The sequence below is a fragment of the Habropoda laboriosa genome, unplaced genomic scaffold (genome assembly GCF_001263275.1).
Source record: "Habropoda laboriosa isolate 0110345459 unplaced genomic scaffold, ASM126327v1 scaffold176, whole genome shotgun sequence".
Taxonomy (NCBI): Eukaryota; Metazoa; Arthropoda; class Insecta; order Hymenoptera; family Apidae; genus Habropoda; species Habropoda laboriosa.
This window is the reverse complement of record NW_017100321.1, coordinates 1515899-1534734: the sequence shown is the minus strand read 5'-3', so window position 1 is coordinate 1534734 and position 18836 is coordinate 1515899. Positions and strand designations below refer to the sequence as shown.

Below are 18836 nucleotides of genomic sequence, written 5' to 3'. Positions count from 1 at the left end.
GGGGGCTTCCCAGACGGTAGCTGCAATACTCGAGAGATGCATCCCACACGCTGCGGTGAACTTTCTCGTTTGCGGGCATATTGGGTAATATTGGGAATTAAATTCATGCATCTTGCCAGAACTGGCACGTGTATCGATTGAAATTTCTGCGTACACTCTGCACGGAGACATTTTCCAAGTATTTTACGTAAAGTTCTAAGTTCAAGTTAATTGTTTAATGTCGTGGATTGTTTGAACGAGGTTATGACGTTCATTTTGTCAAATTGATCAATCACTGAATCGGGTCGTAACGAAAACAGTCAGCGTGGTAATTAATCACGAGGGCAATTCAATTAAACACAGGATATACAATACTGTCCTTGTCTTCCGGAAGAGACTTGTAAAGCGTATTGCGTCACAGGTGTGCACATACGTCAAATTGTGTTATATACCTATACGACCAATTAACTACCACGCGTCTCGTTTATCTCTGTATCCTAACGCGGCGATTAAATGTTCCATATTTCCGTTGCGAAACGTTCTTGTAATTCCTAACCTATTCCGCCCCTCTTCTTACACGACGGCTAATGCTTTTATGAACGAACAGTAGCAACCGACCGGCTCCCTTATTTTTCTATTTATTCGAAGTTCACATTTATCCATAAATCGCTTCACTCTATCGTGAGAAATAATTCTTCTTGAGCAAACCGAACCCGTGTGATCAACCAAGTGTGACGAAGAAAAAAAAGAAAAAAAAAGAACGGGAGGCGTTTCGCGTATACACGGAGCGAGCATTAATTTTAAGACGCGTCAATTAGTTAAAAGCAACTAGTGGAGTGTGGGCCTATAGAAGTCTGGCAACAGCGCGCCACTTGAATGCTCATTGTAAGCACGTAGAGCCGAGCCTGTGTGCCTGGAGTCGTGTGAGACGCTCGCAGAGAAGCCAACTTTTTACAGTGACACACGTGCTCCCCACTAACTTTATTTCTGACGACAGAGTCTATGATTCGAGGAGTCATCGGCACGAGAATACTTCCTTTTTCGCTAGCGGGGAGCCGAATTTACTGCGACTACGCACCCGGTTATCCCTGGCTCCTTACCCGTTCGCATTTAAACACGCATAACTGAGATTAGGCGGCGAGCAACTGTTCTCGCCAACGGGACGCATGAGACCAGTTCGTTATGGCTGCACCTATGATTTGAACATGAATACGAAGATAAATCAGATTTTTCTACAAATGGAATTCTGTTGGTATATTGGTATAAGGGTACAGTGACCTCGACCATTATAAACAATGATTCAACAAGCGATCACGAGCTTCTTTACCGATCAAGAACAATCAGCTTTGAATAGTTAACCCTGAACCGGCAAGATGGTGTTAAAAAGATCGAAATATTTTCGTGAAAGTAAGTAAGTTCTTATTGTTTTCGTTATTAATTTTACAAATGCAAAAAAACGGCGAGAACGTTGTAACAGATGAACACACGTATAAACCAGAGGGATTGAACTACGTTAATGATATACCTGTGGGAGAGAAAGAGAGAAAGAAAAAGTAAAGCAAAACAGGTTTTTAGGAAAAGCGAAGTGACTCCCGTGAAATGACACAGGTTGGATCGAATTACGTATATATCTACCGTGCTATTATCGCTACGAATTGCCTTTTGCGGTTGCAGACACGCGATGCTTGTCACGGTCAGTGTCCCATTTTTCTCTCGTTTCGCGTTTTTTTTCTTTCCGCTTTCAACAATTACGCACAGATTTTTCTGTCGGCCCTTCTTTAACGTCCTCCATATATAAAACAACACACCTCGCTATACATTATGTATATTCGATAGTTCATGCACTGAAACTATGTGACAGAGAAAAACGAGCTGCCTAGATATCATTTGTTCGTGCGAAAAACGAAGCATCGCTTACGTAATAAATCTCTTCTTGGATCAGCGAAGGCAGCGTTGTAACGTTTACCGCGAGTAACAAACGCGAAAGAGGTACAAGAAAAGAACCACGTGGTCAGATGAGCAGCTTCACGAACATGACGACGCGCGCGCATGATCCCCTGGTACAAAGCGAAACGAAAGACACGACGTTTTTCCTCGTTCGTGCCTATGAATATTCAATCGAACGTTATTCGGCGTACAATTATCCGTGTTGTTTCGAAAGGGTACAAATTAGTACCTATTTGTTTCCTTTCACTATCTCAACCGGTTCATCTACGTGCGTTACAATGATAATGGCGAACGGACTACAAGGGTACATTTTTAATAACCGGCGAAATACCGACGACCGGTATGACATTTCAATCTGTACTTTTATAAGAGAAAGCACGCCCACGCGCGAATAACAGGTCCTATGATCTAGTAGACATTCGATACTCGCTCGACGGCCGGTTTAGAAGGCCATACATCACCAGGCATAAATTACCATATTAACCAACCGATCAGAAGAGGTGTCCCCAAATGGGTTACCCAAGCGTCCCAATCTCGAATTGAGACCAATTAAAATTTTAAATCGATATTTCACAGGTGTCGCCTGTGCACCACTATCATGGAGCTTCCGCGATCGAAGTGTATCGATTATGGCAAAGGCGCCTTAATTCCGTGGCAAAAACATACGATTTATTTTTTGATATAACCTACTCGTAACATGAGACTATTCCATTTATGTGTGTTATTGTTTTACGACATAATGGTTAACGTTTGCCGGATTTACGGCACCAGCCGGTCGAAAGAAAATAAAATTGCAAAAAAACCCATTTTCTATCAGAGTTCACGAACTATAAATATGCATATCAGATGTTTCATGTGCGCAGAATAAAATTTACTCGGAAATATGTTGAAACCGTTAACGAAGATGGTTAGACACGAAGATAAATCGAGATCTATTCGTTTGGACGCGGTGACACCGCGAACCACAGAGTTATTTATAGGTTATTAGTAATTTTACGGTCACTTTTACCGGTACGTTACCGCGAAATGCTTGGTCGAGAATTTCAACATGATTCATAACCGGAATTATGTCGCTGGCAAACATCTAACCAGGATTAAATAATCAAAAACGTAAAAGGATTCGCAAGAGTATCCAACAGTAAATGAAAGACATATGGACGATGCACCAAGAACGCGGAACGGGCACTGTCCTGAAGCTGACGCTGTACGATACGAGCGTTTCGTCGTTTCCAGGCAACCGTGCCGATAGCAATTACCGGAACAATGATCGACCGTGTCGCAACAGAATCGCATTAAACTTCGTTCGAGCCACTGCGATTGAACACACTATGTAACCAAAAAGATCATCTATACAAAAACATTCCAACCTTAACTTCCACTTTTTCATTTAAAAAAACATCCTATTTAATCTTCCCGAAGTAGTTTCAATATTGTATGTTATCGATACTAGGTAACGCGTCGCACTTCAGCGAGACAACGGCTCAGGAATTTCGATACGCCCCTGACAGAGGGGTGAACGTTCTGTTTCTGGTTGAACGCCGTCGCCGAGTATACATGTGACGACGTAAAATCATCGTACACTACGCCAAAAGAACATTTGACAAGAACACCACTAAAACGAAACTTACACTTGATCAGGATGACACCGTTATGCGGCTCCTCCATCTCGCGGAGGCGAGCGATCTTCGTCGCGTTACGTACTCCAGGTTAAAACGGCACCGTTCGTTATCTCGAGCACCGGCTGCTGGTCGTTTCTTTCCGTGCAACGTGCTCAGCGATCCGAGAGAGCTGGAGACCAACATACGCGGCGCACACGATCTCGCGTTCACCCAACACACGGAGAGTCGCGGGGTTTCGCAGAATGAACAAACGACACTTCTCTCGACACGGGGGAACACGGTCAGTCTAAAAATCACGTCGCACACGTGCTCACGCGGCTGGCCGCAGGCATAATTAATATCGCGGCGTGCACCGATAAGAATGCGTCGCTGTGTCCGACAAAGAAACGCCACCGAAACCGAGTAAACATGGCCGCGCGCGCGCGCCTCTCTGGCTCTCCGCTGGCCCGCGGAGCCGTCACGCACTGAGGGAGGTTGCATGGAAACGAAGGGCACGGAGGAGAGATAGAGAGAGCGAGAGAGACAGGGAGAGGGATCGAGGTTGGGGCAGCCTGCCTGAAAGAGACGCGCCGCAAGAGAGAGAATGGAACAGAAGGTGCTGTAACTTGCGAACGGGAGAGAAAGTTAGAGAGAGTGAAAGAGTAGATAAGGCTGTGTGGAAAGGAAGCGGGAAAGAGAGAGACAGACAAGCCGACTGCGGATGGATAAGGATGGAAAAGAGTTGGAGAGAGAGGTGGAATGAAAGAGTAGGCCATTCTGTACAAGCTGAACGGAAGAAGAGAGAAAGAGAAGAACGAGAGAAAGACGGAGATGGCATGATAGACATAGAGAAAGGGAAACAGAGATCGCCACATCGTTTTGTGCTAGTTTGTCAGAATGGCCGCTGAGCGGCGCCACCTTGAATGCTCGTTTCTTGATCGCTAAGAACTTATGTTTCTGGATAACCTGGGCAAAAGCACGGACTTCTGACCTGGGCTATTGTTCACCGGTAAAAGCATGGGACAGCTGGACCTCAAGGATTCTCGTTGTTGAAAATGTATACCCAGCTTTTTGTACTCAACTAGGTAGTACGATGGAAAATTCTGGGAATATTCTGAACCGTGTGAACGGAGCGGAGTGTGCTGTAGCGATGGAAAACATTTAAAGATTATTTATTTTTAACTGTAGGAAAAAAGAATAAACATCTGAAGTCTTTTACTATCGAATTGCTTGTTTTTAAAGTGCCAAACTTCTAACGCAATTATGTATCAGCGTATCTTCGACTGTGTGTACGCGTACTGACGTTATCGGATTTATCGACCTCGGTTCTAGATATTTTCACGAGACTAAACACGTCAATCTCGTGTCAAAAAGTTAGTGCTCGTTCAACTTGTGCATGCAACTAGAAATCTTAGCTGCATAATAAGTAGTATGTTATATTTATGAGACAATGCACGTTGTTTTAAAATTGAAAGTGAATTTGTAAATAATAATGCTTCTTAATAAATGAGACAACGCAACTAATACAGTAAAAATATACATTATTTGTAATACAAAGAAGATCAGTGTAAGCAATATGTTGACACACAAACAGTCATCGTGTCAGTGAAATATGATGCGTTCGGAAGTCCACACGTTCATTACATGGACGAAACATGTTTACGTACGCACTAGAATTACAAAAAATAAAACTACCTTCTCTTTGAAAAATACCATCGTATTCTCGAAATATTGTTTAATGTTGATACACGATAGTTCATATTAACATAAAAAACCATATCGCATTGTGAAACATTCGCGGTAAATCATCCAACAGGAATACAAATTTCTGGCAAGATCAAAATATGCCGCATGAATGGTGCTGCCAACAGGGCAGATGGCCAAGGCTACAAGTTAATTGTATTTATGGAAATTTTCTTTAACTTCGATCTTGGCAACACTGTACCTGATAGCTATCATTCCGTGATGCTTTAACCTTTGATTAAATTAAATCCTTTTACTCCAAAAAGAAACGGAAGCGTCTCAATTTCGGTCCAAATTTGGAACACCATTAAAAATCCCTATTCCTTTCAATACATTACCTTGCGAGAACAAAAGTACTGTCATGGCTACAACCTGTTCATAAAACCGTATTTTCCTCAATAATCGATCAAAGGATCGATGTAGCTAGCTAAGAAAACTTCGTGGTCGATAACACAGTGAATCAGAAGCGTGGAGTACGGTTGGCTGAGCAAGAGGAAAAAGAGCTGTTGTATAGCTCTAATGGGAGATGGCGACGCGGTTTGTTTTCCTTTCTGGCTTGGCATGCATCCAAAGAGCAGCCGGTTATACCGCCTTGTCCACGGACAGACACTCGCGTATATGCCATTTAAGTATCGCATGTCCCCACCAAATCTATGTTTGCAGCTTCCAACACGGCGGTAGTGGTTGGGTGCTCCACGTACACACCCCCCTAATGTTCCCCGGTGAGGACTGAAACCAGGTCTAAATTTTAGTACGCATCAGAATCTCTGACTAGGAGAAGTTTTCACGATCACATTCTCTATAAATTTTTATCGAACGGTGGTCAACATGGCACAGGCTTCTCAACACACGAAATTTCGATGTGAGTTCTGGCTCGTACGATAAATGTTTGTTCGGTATCTTTTAACAAGCCACGTGATACAATTCTTTCTTTTTTTCTCGTCCCTTGAATGACGTATCGTTTATCGTCACAGCCAATATCGTGTGCGCGCCATGAACGCGAAAAAGAAATGTTTCATTTTATCGAAGTGTTCCATCCATCCTTCCCGCTCTCATTCGTCCGCGTATACATACCAGCCATAGGTGATATATTTTTCTACGTATATTAATCGTGATACGCAAGTGCGACTCGCAGCCGTGTTTCCGATGCTTTCCACGTTATTCTCAACATTGTTATCTTCCCTTTCGTTTCATTCAAATTACTATTTACAAAATAAATTATCGAATTCTTACGATTATTCATTGTCTACTATAATTTACAATATACAGCGTGTGCGTAGATTGACTGCGTGCGCCGAAGATTGACGCGGCTTCACACGGCTGCGCGCGCAACGAGTGTTTCTCTCTCCTTGTTATCGTTCTACTACTGAATTCTTTTTCATTCTTTTTTCGTTTTCTTTTTACTTTTAAAATTTCCTTATTTAATACAGCCTATAACATATAACAAGGCGATTATTCATACCACGACGTTTCGTTGGCTACGTAACCAAATGATTAGTTTCGTTTTCATAATCACCAACGGAGCTATCTCGATGCACACGACCGACTCGAAGAAACGCGTAATGGAATGCGCGCGCGCGCCTATCCACGCGTTCCCGCGGTATTAAATCACGCACGTTCGAATTGTTATTCGTCCCATTATCTCGTTTCTTTCACCATTCCTTTCATTTTTTTTTTCATACTGTACGGTGGGGTGAACGGTATACGTTTACTCCGTGCCTCGAGACACGACATTCCTTAGGCAATATAATAAAAGTCTAATAGGGAATCGTTACCATGGTTACGGGTGATAATCGCGAGTCACGCAGGTAGTCATGGAGTTTCCTCTCCTGTTTTGCGAATGTCCACAGGGACCGAAAATCTCACCTGCCGGTTCATTCAGCTTCGTAAAGAAAATGGAAAGCTCTTTACTGGCCGCAAATATTCTGCCCAAGCTGGATGGGAGTAAGTATAATACGGGTCACGTAGACCGAGCTCATTTTCTTTCTTTCTTTTCTTCCACGACCGCCGTGGGAGGCTTTTATGGTATTTTCGTTGGAAAAGTTTTACACATTTTTTGATAGACAGAAATTTCTTTGTCAAAATTAAAATGTTCCTTTCTTTTTTAACGAAAATTAAGATGCTTTAAAATTTTCAAGTAAAGCAAACTTTACAATTTTTTTATTCTGTTAATTTGATAATTACGAAAATAGGTTAAGTCGAATTTTTTAAATGCATAGTATTACTAAAAAAATTTACACCTAAAATGCACGCTTATTAAAAAAAGTTCTATTGTAAACAATTCTTTTTTGTTACTACTGTAAGTCACACAACTGTACATTTCACTCTAGCATAAGCATAAATCATACTTGGTCACTGCAATCGTCCAATCGTTTTTCGATCACATTGCAACCGACACTTGTTACACCAATTTGCACTTTTCGTTCTTGTCAAATGACGAAACTGTTCGCTGACAGCACGAATAGGCTGCGCGCGCACGAGCCTCATGGAATACCAGCGGAGTCAAAGAAACGCTGAAACGCGTCTTCTGCACGCGGCTATAAAAATACCAACAAAAAGAGTCTCGTTTGCATCATTTATCAACCGCGACATTCCCGTGCCGGTCGACCTCGAGCGAGGAGATACGGGGCGGATGATTTTTCACACGTCGAAACGCAATCGCCTGTGGCTTGTTCCACCGTCAGTCACGTATTTTTTTTTTAAGTTACTTTGTTTCTCCCAAGTTCCTTATTTGGGATTCAAGCGGTGAAACGTTGAGAGATGACCGTTCGTCGTGAGAAAAGTGACGTTAGTTGAGGAAACTGAAAAACGGAGACTATGCCAAAAACGGATCCGAGCATCGACTAAAATAACATGAAACGCCGAAATATCCGGATTATTAACAGTCATGACGAAAATTGGAAGAAAAACGAGATTCGTGTGTCATTTGGCTTAATCGGTAGATCACAAATTACCTACCACAGCAATTTCTTTGATCGTTAATTCTCGTTCATTCATGATATACATATGAATGATCAGTGTAAAATTTTGAAAATTTATTCTTAATATATTATTTTATTCATTAATAACGCAACTAGGATGCTGAGAACATCTCATTTACTTAATTAAATGTTAAATGTGTCATGTGTAAAAAAGTTAAAACACTATAATTTCAATTTGACAAGTTGTTAAGGAAATTGTTAAGGAATATCACGGTATACTAACACCTTACTATATCATAATCAGATAACTGAATTGCCTGATACATCAGCCTATTTAGTCTATCAAAATACATAAGGTACATTACACATACATATATATACACTTCTTGCTGAACGGAAGTATCAAAGTGACACTTTGTATGCAACATGTGACAAGAACGGAAACGGAAACGGGCAGCAATATTGCACATTATCCTATGAAACGATCTTGTCGTTAGCTATTTGTCAAGCATTCGTCTTAAGCCGTTCTGTTATCACGTGAAATGCGTACGCGTTTCGATAAGAGCAAAACAATAGGCTGATTTTATTCCGTATTGCGAATAGTGTCCTCACTGTTCGTTTCTTGGAAGCTGGAATCGCAAAGATACGCAACAACACAAAGCGAGCTGAACGCGTTTCATTGTCATCTTTTATCTAAAATCTATCACTCCTCTGATCATTTTTCTTTCTCTATCAATTTTTAGGTACATTTTACAACAGATGCGCGAAGAATTTCCCAGCATAATGACGAATGTGCACTACAGGGTGTTGAAGAAGAAATGGTCGAACCTGTTACAGCAGTACAAAGTGAGACAAGACACCAGACGCCATTTATTGCCCTACGATTAACCGCCATCGCTCGTTGATCACTGCGCATGCGCCAGTTTGCTTTATCCTCGCTGCGTTCGCAACCGGCGTGAAGCACACTGAACTTGATTTCCCTGCTCGGTTAGATAAGCGCCACAGATGCTCGGAAACGACCGTTTCACGATGACATCGTGTTAAACCGTTGCGAATTCATGAATTTGACGCAATGATTTTTCGCTTTTACGAGATCGTTCAGGGAAACGAGGAGATTCAGTGACATCGTAACTAATTTTAGACGAGTTTTTTGCCTTCAACTTTTACGTAGCTCTTTCGGTTTTTCCGATGAAATACGAAATGTATAATATTCTTTCGTATAGAACGAGAATAAGCAAGAGAAAATACTAACTAATTAATCCTTATAATATTTTAAGGTTATATTAGGTGTCAAAGGTATTTTCATAGACTCGAAGTATATTCGAAGTCATTAAGAAATAATCCTCTGTCATATCGATTTGTTCCTTTGTGATTTTCTTAATCACATATGACTAAATTATCCTACATACAATTGATACACTGCTTACAAATTCTACATGGCCAATATAAACACGCGGTACTATTCCGAATTTGGACATTCTGTTTCCAAATGTTTCCGTAAACAAACGTCAGATGTCACTCTCAATCATACCGACGAACAACGACCGTGATCAGTTAACTGATTTCACGCAGCTGTACCCATCCAGTACGATTACATTACTCTGTATGTTATTAAAAAAAAAACTCTCTGAACACTTCCTGGTTTTACAAGCTATCGAAAGATCCCACGGGGTTTGAAAAAAACTGTATACAACACACATACACAGCTAGACCTTGTGCACGAGTGTTTCTCTGCTTAGCCGTCACGCTGTTACTATGCATCTGCCACAGTGATCTGTTGAAGGAACTGAGAAACCCGGTACACGGCGACAGAAACAATGCGGACGACGTCTCTTGGCCGTTTTACAACGCGATCGACGAAATCCTCGGTTACGACAGAGACACCACGGTGTCCAATGACGAATACATCGATCCCCACGAATTCCTCTGCGTCTCCGTGACACCGGAAGAGCCCACCTCATCCGCGGACGCGCTTCCGGCCGTATCCAACCCGGAAACCGAGCGTCGGACCAACGACTCATTCTCTGAACCAAGGTTACGAGCTTTTGGCGTCGATTGCTCCATAGAAATCGAGAAATTACGATCTTCTGGTAGTATCAGGTATGGTAGCGTATATAGTATAAATTAACTTGGACAGTGATAATTTCAAATATTAGACACGATATATTTTGTCCTTAAAAATGTGATATCCTTAATAAGAAAATTCTCGTGTTCAAAATTATCATTGCTAAAATAGTTATCTACGTTATCCTTAGAAAAACAAAATATCTTCCAAAATTACCCATCAGAATTATAAACCGACCAGGGAAAAGAGCACAACCATAACCTTAAAAACTAGCTGCACATTTTCACGAATAGAAAAAACAAAGACAAAAATTTGAGATCACAGAACTTCTCAGCGAATCACTTTTCGAAGGTCGAATAAAATCACAGAGATCGTAATGCCTAAGTAAATTTTCAGACAGAAGAGCAAAAATGGCGGGAAGAGGAAAAGGATCGTCGCGATACCGCGATTACCGCGCACCACGGAGTTGACGATCGAGAAAGTGACGTCACAGGTGGACTGCTCTAGGGACAAGTCCCAGGTCCATGGAAACGACGTCGTGGCGAGCGTGGAAAAAGAGCGAACGTCGTGTAACGAGGATGAAGAGGATAGGCCGAGAAAGTCGCGAAGAGGACGACTTGCACCGTATCGTGGGGATCGCGAGTCACGGACCGATCGTCGTATCGAGCAGATCTTCGAATATATCAAGAGACGAGACGAGGAAAACAGATCGATCATGGTGAGGCTGATGCAAGCCGTGGAGAGCATTGCTAATAAGCTGTGACATTGTTGATAAAGAGAAATTGTACATGTATATAGATCGTTACAATATTGGAAGATCAAATGTACACTTATTACTCAATCGATTGATTAACGCAGCAATTTTGCGATGTGTATACGTACGATATTTTATTCCTTTTATTAGAAATAGCTTGTAATTGTAGGAAGTAGGCGTATGAATCGAACGTGTGGCTGTTGATGAATGAAAGTAAGAAAGGATTGATTTGTAATATTTTAGTGATTTAGCGGATGTGTGAATATTGTGGAACAAGAATTACTTTACACCTTCATTTCCGAATTGGTAAATCAATTAGATATTCAAATTTTGTATCAATATAAATTATATCACCAAAGATAATTTGTATGGAAAACACTTGTTAGAAGAATGTCATTAGAAGGAATAAAAAAAAAAGATTTTTTAAATTAACCAAGAAAAGAAAAGAAAAAAAGAAAAAAAGTGGTGCAATTTTACCAAATTTGCCGAAAAGTATTCCATAACGACAAACAGAGTTGTCATATACCACGAAAAAATCCGATTTCAGCCGTGAAACACTCGAATTACCATTATTCCGACCGCAATTCGACGGTGATTGCATTAAAGTAGTGGTAAAAACAACGAAATCGAGCGATCGTAGCGCGGCTGCGTGAGGAGCACGAGGTGTATCGAGGTTAGAGATCGATTACGATGTGAATATTACACGCTGTCGAAACGAATACCAATAAAGTATCAGGGTAACAGAACCGAGCGCCTCGTCCGGCGCCTTTCTCTTCGTTCTTAACGCGTTTCGCCTTCTTTCGATGGCTTCTCTCGGGCATACCTTCCATCTAGCGAGAAGCCTCCCCCCTCTATCACCACCTTCTCCTCCTCCCCCATATCCCTTTCTGTAACACAACTGCGATTGCTATTGCGGAACGGATAGATTGTTGCACTTAAGGAAGCTTGTTTCTTTCGCCCGGCGATCTCGCATGTTTTGCCGCGCGCGTGTTCGAGCATGACCGCCGTGAAATGTCTTCCATTCACAATGGTACCTGAGACTCGACGTTTCGTCTAACTCTAATCGTGATTTCAATAAATTTGTTTTTTTTTCTATAACATTTAATAGTTGCGCCTTTAATCGACCCGAGATGAAAATCTAATTTTTATTTTATTCGAAAATACTGGAATTCGTCGATAACTGTTTTTGTGAACCACTCTATATATAATCACAAAATGATAATTAACTGTGTAACAGAGATTCGATTTCCTCAGAGAAGGTTATTAGAATTATGGTTACAAATGTTGTTTATCTTAGAGAAAAATACTGGACCATTTCTTTTGAGTCACCCTGTATATCGTTATAAGATAATGAACAATGTGTAATAAAGATTGGACATCCGCAGAGAAGATCGTCGGTTATAAATATCATTTACCTCAATGAGAATTCATTGACCAATTTTTTTTTAGTCATCCTGTATACGATTGCTCCAGAGAAAATTAGTCGAATTACAGTTCCTAGAACCAAATCCATAACGTGTCTTCGCGATTACGGAGTTCGTCGACTTCACCTTGAAATTCCGAGAAAGCTCGTATCATCCGGTGGTCACCACAAGGCTACTTATTGTTTCAGACGCCACAGGAGTGACCTCGAGGTTCTGTCTAAAAATTAGGGTAGGCCTGGGCCGTTTGAAAATCACCATGGGATATCCCGGAAACCATATGGCCAAAAGTGGTTAAGAGAGATTGCTCTTTTCCCGAACATCTGCACCCATAAGCACGATTCTTCGTTTACGATTTCTCTCTTGGCTATCGACGGAATCCGACATCATGTAAAATATGGCTCTCAACGAACGAATTCATTGAAAGCGTTAAATGGAATTCTAACAGATGGCTCTTTTCAAACGTACTGCTATTTTCTTTGTTGTTTTTCAAGTTTAAGCACGTAGTCCATTATTTTACGCTTGGGTGTGAGTTATGAGTGACTCACGATGGTTAGTAGGTTAGGTGAGTAAAGGTGTTGTTTGAGTCATTGTTCTGGGTGAAATAAGTGTCGAGAATTTGGCACAATTGTCGCTTTTCTGTAACTGACCATGTGCCTGTACTCTCGATTTCAATATACTAGAATTGTAAATCAAACTATTACAGAATTTATATTTGTATTTTACAGTCAAACGTTCTGTAAGAAACATACGATATTCACTCTTACACTCAATGCACATAAACAGTCATTCTACTCAGAATAACAAAATCTTTTAAACTTCTAACCTCCAATAAATTTCAGTTCCACTTGACGAAACCAAGGAAAAAGAACTTACACAAACTTTTTCCTACAATTCCAACACTTCTATCCAAAATTAAATTTCTCTAATACCTCCCTCCACTCCACTAAAATTCGATTCCCCTCGAAGAAATGGGAAAAAACGAAGAAAAAGATTAACAGAGATGCAAGGCGCAACAGTCGAGCAAGAGGCGGAGACGATGCAAAGCGGAGAAAAACGAAGCTATGCGATTACTCCCGAGATGGAGAGGGAAGGAGAGAGAAAGAAAGAAAGAGCAGGGAGTGCACGTGGTGCCTCGCATCTGCTTCTCCACCGAGTGACCCCGCGGCTGACCCTTTCCAAGTACCAATAATTAACTCGGTTCGTGCGCCAAATGCACACGAGCGTGCACGGGGCCAAACGCTTGCGTCATAGCACGGAGAGGGCAGCGTTCCCATGAAAGAAAGGCCTGCACATACTTGTGCAGTTATGCGCGACAAAGGGCCGTGAAACGGACGCACAAAAGGTGCTCGATGCTTCTCTCTGTCTCGTTCTCTCTTTTTCTTTAGAACACCGTTGTCGTGTTCGCTGCAGAGATTGATCAAGATTGCGGCAATGTTTTGCGGTATATAGCGCGTTCAAAATAATTAGCTGCTCGCCCCTCGAGCAAATTACTTTATTGTCCCTAGGGGGTTCTAAATGCACTACGTAACTTTTACGATCTTTTCGGGAGAGGTTACGGTTGGTGGGTGAATTTAGTAGGCTTCGATATACGCTACAGTTTTAGAAATATACAGGGTATTTCACAATTCATGGTACACAACCGTGATGATTCTATTATACATGGAAGAAAAGAAACTAAAAATATAGAATAATACCACCGGTTACGGAACACATTCTACACTATTGAGGTAGGTTAGGTTACGCGTCTTGTTCGACACAGAATTGTATCCTTATTTTCTTACAGAACTTTTCGAACGTTTAAGAAACGTGAGAGGAAAATAAAAATGAAACGAAGAACAGAACGTTTCATGCGACTAATATTTCTAAACATTCTAAATATTTCTCTACGGTCACACACGACCGGAGGTGCTAATCCCCTCGAGTGTTTCTCGAAACACTTGCAGAAAAGGAGCGGCACTTCTGGACCTCTCTCTCTCTCTCTCTCTCTCTCTCTCTCTCTCTCTCTCTCTCTCTCTCTCTCTCCCTTTCTCACGCACCTTACACCTCTACTTGTTTCTCTCTCTCTCTCTTTCTCTCTTTGACTTCGTATTCGCAGCACGATTACCGAGGTTCGCGCAACGAGAATTTTTAACACAGCCACGAGTATGAACAGTTCGTGACCGAAGCTTGACCAGCTTGCACTTTCGTTGCACCGTGAATTTATTATCCTCGAGATAGCTGACGGAGAAAAGAAAAGAAAAAAAAACGAAAATTGACCTAGCTTTGAGTTATTATCGTCTACTAAATCTGTCTCAAACACCTGTGATTATTCTCGGTTACGTTTAAAAAAGAAACGATGGAAAAAATTTGTTCAACTCTTAGAAATGTGCCTGAAAAAATTACGGGGCGTTTATGCGAGTTGTAACAGTGTTTCGCGAGATTTTTAGTCGAGTGTACAGTCAGCAATTGCACGGTATATAAAGGTGAACAGCAAATGGTACGAGTGACTCACCATTCTTGTTGCTATTGTTCCCAAAAGAATGCAGTTTCTTCCAGCCTTTCCAACCCTTTTTCCAGATCATAGCCGCCTTCGTTTTACGTTGCCCGCCCGCTAATTCTGGTGTACTCGTCTTGCCCATTCCCCTCCTCAACGATCCAAGTCCAGACCTGAGCAAACAATAATCGAGAATCTTAGGTCGCTTCTAGATTTTTTGCTGTGGTTGGAGTTTCTTCTCTATTTAGGTTCATTGGTTTTAGGGTTACTTAGAAGTGGAGATGTACGAGGTGTGGACAAAGAGTTCGTGGAACCTTTCTTCCTTTTTTTTTCTTTTTTACTAGCTAGTGGTTTTCTCTGTTTAATGGGTGCAGTCCACGTGATGGAATTATTGCACAGTTAATTTACAGCAGGTTTTGTTAGTACAGTATATGGAGGTAAATGGAAAAGGTGTAGAAATATTTAAAGAACAATTGTTATGTACAAGATTCATGTTTGGTCATCTTTGTGGACACTGAATGCTTCAGAAGGAATTTGTCTATAAAAAAAAAGACAGAATAAAGAAACCTATAAGAAGTGTTTCAATTATTTCCTAATATAATATTCTGTTACATTTAATTACTTTTATATTTTACTTAACTATTTCTGTTTCTTCTTTAATCATTTCAATTAAAAGTGTCTTAACAATTACATTCCTATGCACAAATATACACAATCACTATCTTCATCACTGTGTAGATTTCATACATCATTCAGTGTCTACAAAGGTAACCAACAGTTCCTCAAAGGAAATCTCTTTTTCCCTAATTACCTACCAATCTTCATCACCACGCAATCCTTTATCTGCTCCTCTTGCAAAGACACAAACCAGAAAAGGGATCATATTGAAATAAAAATCGTTGAAAAATTCATACACCAAAGTTCCACGAATTCTTCCAGCCACATAAGGTACACAAAACTACAGTGTGGAGTGTGTTGTGTGTCTCTATCAACCTGTAACTTGCACTGGAGCTTCCACTGAAGCCGCTGTCCATGTCACAGCCAACAGGCGAAAGGAGGTCATCGGTGGGACTGACCGAGGATAACAGTTCCTCCGTGGACGCACCGCGTTGATCCTGAGGCTCATCCTCGTCGTTGTTGTCGACCACGGTGGGCATCAACATCGCCTCCACGCTCAGATTCAATTCTCCAAGCACACGACGATGACGTGATTGCACTCGTCGCACCTCCTCCGCCACCAGGGATCTCCTCGAACCGTGCAACGCTCGGTGACATTGTCTGCTAATCAATTCCACACTCCATTAGTATTTACGTACGCATTTTTCCTCCTGCAATGATTCACACTGACCACAATTGGTACTCCTGAAGAATTTAATACTTTTCTTTTTTTCTTTTAACAGGGTTACTTTGAATTTTTTCATTAAGACTGGTTTATTAGAAATAAGAGTAAGATAGTTGTAAAAAAATTTTTCCAACGAAATTGCATGATAATTTTTTTTCTCTCTCTTTTTTTGGTTCATAGTTGAGGGAGGAGATTTAATAGTGTGTTGTTTGTAACGAACGATTCAAGAAAATAAGAAGTATTTTTATGTCGCTGTACTTTAAAGACAGCGCTGATACGTGCACGGAGAAGAATAAATTCGAGGAAAAGTAGCTTTTGTTACGTCGTAATTGACGGACAGCGGCACGTGAGAAAGCGGGAGATTCGAATTGGAAAGAAGATACAGTACATGACGAGGGTGTACGTTAGATATGCATCAAATTCGTGTTGTGGATTTAATTGAAGGTTTACGTGGGAAGAGCAAACGTTTGCTTCATCGAGATTTCTTCCGTCGAAGTTCCTTAGATGAAACCTTCCGGGCAAGTTTACATCGAACAACCTTCGAGATTATCCCGAGAGCGCTAAAAATTCATTTCACAGAAGTCAGTTTCCAACAGATATCAATGTCGCGTCGCTAATCTACGAAGCCACGAACTTAACGCGAGAATTTGAAGAACTTTGCCGAATCTCTTCTCCGTACTCTTGAAAATCAAAGTGAAAACACTAGCCTTAAGGCGGGTTTTCATCGAAACGATGCATTAAAATCCGTAATGTCAGTCCCCTCTGAAATTATACACTTCACGCGAGAATCGTAAGTATTTACCTCGTAGAAGTCTGTCAGATGAAATCCTTAAGGCTGATTTACACCGGGCGAATTCGCAACCGAATTCGAACGGCCAATGTTAGGAGAGAAAACTACAACACGAGTATATCGCGAGGATTGACTTCTTCGTAGTCGCTCGATTTTCTGCCGACTTTTCGATTCTCTCTCGTGAAAATTTACTCCAAGCTCGTGGATAATACGTCGACAGGAAGACGGTGTTGGTTTTCAAGGGAGGGCAACACGCGGCCGGCTTCTTACGGTCGATAGAAACACCGATGATGATAACGCGTTGAATTACGTTTCATTCAATCTAAAACGGTTGATGAATACGCACGTTCATTCGAATGAACGCGAAGTGAACTTCAACCGTTGTTGAACGGCGCGGTTCAAGTGGACAACGAGCTCCTTCTAGCCCTGGCCACTTGGCCCGTTTCGACGTATTCCCTGCACCGGATGCCATGAAACTTAACGATTAAGTCGCGGACAAATAAGAACAGAAAAGTTACAGGCAGATTGTAATTTGTGCAACCGGCGTTCATTGCGGGAGACATATACATATACTCTCATTCGTATGAATGTGAAACGAACTTAGACAGTCGTTAGGTACTAGACTGCGGATCTTTATACATTCGTGGAAGAGTTGGGCGGTAATTAATTCTTTTGTAACCGATTTCTGTAATCGACTATTTAATGTAGTCATAGTAACTGTAATCATTAATCAGTCAATCATCGTTGAGATAAATCAGTAATCGTGATTACCTTCTGTAATTTGTAATCATTAATCAGTAATTTTTAAATCATTCAATGATTAATTATATTTTACACGGAATGCTTGAAATGCGAGTTGTATTGAAAGCAAATTACACTGAAAATAAACAAGTAACTTGCTCTAAGGATTTTCTATGTGAAACTATGTAAAAAGTAAATATATTTCTAAAAATATGTTCACAGTGTTGTTATTACAGCGAAAGTACAGATGAAATCATAATGAAAAATGTAATCATTTCATGATTAATAATTAATAAAGCAATCACGAACATCGATTACAACTTCTAATTCCTTTCTTATTCATTAATCAATGATTACTGATTACTTAGTAATCGGTAGTCACGATTAATAATTGGATTTTATATTAATCGTAATTTTTCATCATTAATCGGATTACGTTTTGACAAACTCTGATTCGTGGAAAATTCGAAGAGAGAAAAATACACAGAACGCACATTAATAAGCAAAAATATATAAATAAAATATAGTACTCGTTGTAATATCTTGTGTATGAAAAAAATTGCCTATCTATTTTTTTAATTACTCTCGTAAAAATACGAATTTGCACAAAAATCCGCTGTCTAATCGTTAGAAAATTATTTGTTCATTTGTGAACTTTTCTTTGAATTAAATCGTTACCAGCGAAGAAAATGGTTAACCACATTTTACGTATAAATTCTCACTTGATCTCCGATATCTCCTCGTAAATGTTCTCCTCTGTGCCATATCGCGTCATATACGTGTGCCTTTTGAACGATTCCGGCCGTAGAGGTGGCTGTGGCTGCTGTTGCACACGATTCAGGCCCACTTCCGCCGGATATGTACCGTGCAAACGGCTCGGGCCAGGTTCGTAGTAAGCATACGAATAATCCTGAAGGGGATGCTGGTGAGCAGAGTTCGTAATGGCCGACGCCACCGATCCTGTATCCACCAATCCCGTGCAGGCCATCTGAGGGTGTTAAAAAGTAATATTTGTCATCATGATAATCGGATGCAGAGTGTTTTCGACGAAGATAAATG

The 18836-nt window shown here is 40.9% G+C and overlaps 2 protein-coding genes across 3 annotated transcripts in view; one reads left to right on the top strand and one right to left on the bottom strand.

Annotated features, from left to right (window-relative positions):
- Positions 1-18836, bottom strand: part of LOC108574348 (rho guanine nucleotide exchange factor 10) — a 36450-nt gene that overhangs the window by 16233 nt on the left and 1381 nt on the right. The window contains exons 2-4 of one of the 2 annotated variants that reach the window (XM_017936923.1): positions 18500-18765; positions 15898-16185; positions 14923-15077 (exon numbers count right to left, since the gene is read on the bottom strand). In XM_017936923.1, the coding sequence (XP_017792412.1) occupies positions 14923-15077; positions 15898-16185; positions 18500-18765 (709 nt within the window). Of the gene's footprint in view, positions 1-3554; positions 3676-14922; positions 15078-15897; positions 16186-18499; positions 18766-18836 lie in introns of those variants that run through there. The other variant, XM_017936924.1, reaches the window with a different exon arrangement.
- LOC108574349 lies at positions 6096-11016 on the top strand. The gene is made up of 5 exons (XM_017936927.1): positions 6096-6129; positions 7118-7211; positions 8932-9034; positions 9972-10288; positions 10650-11016. Exons 1-5 carry the CDS (start codon positions 6096-6098, stop codon positions 11014-11016), a joined length of 915 nt encoding a protein of 304 aa, XP_017792416.1.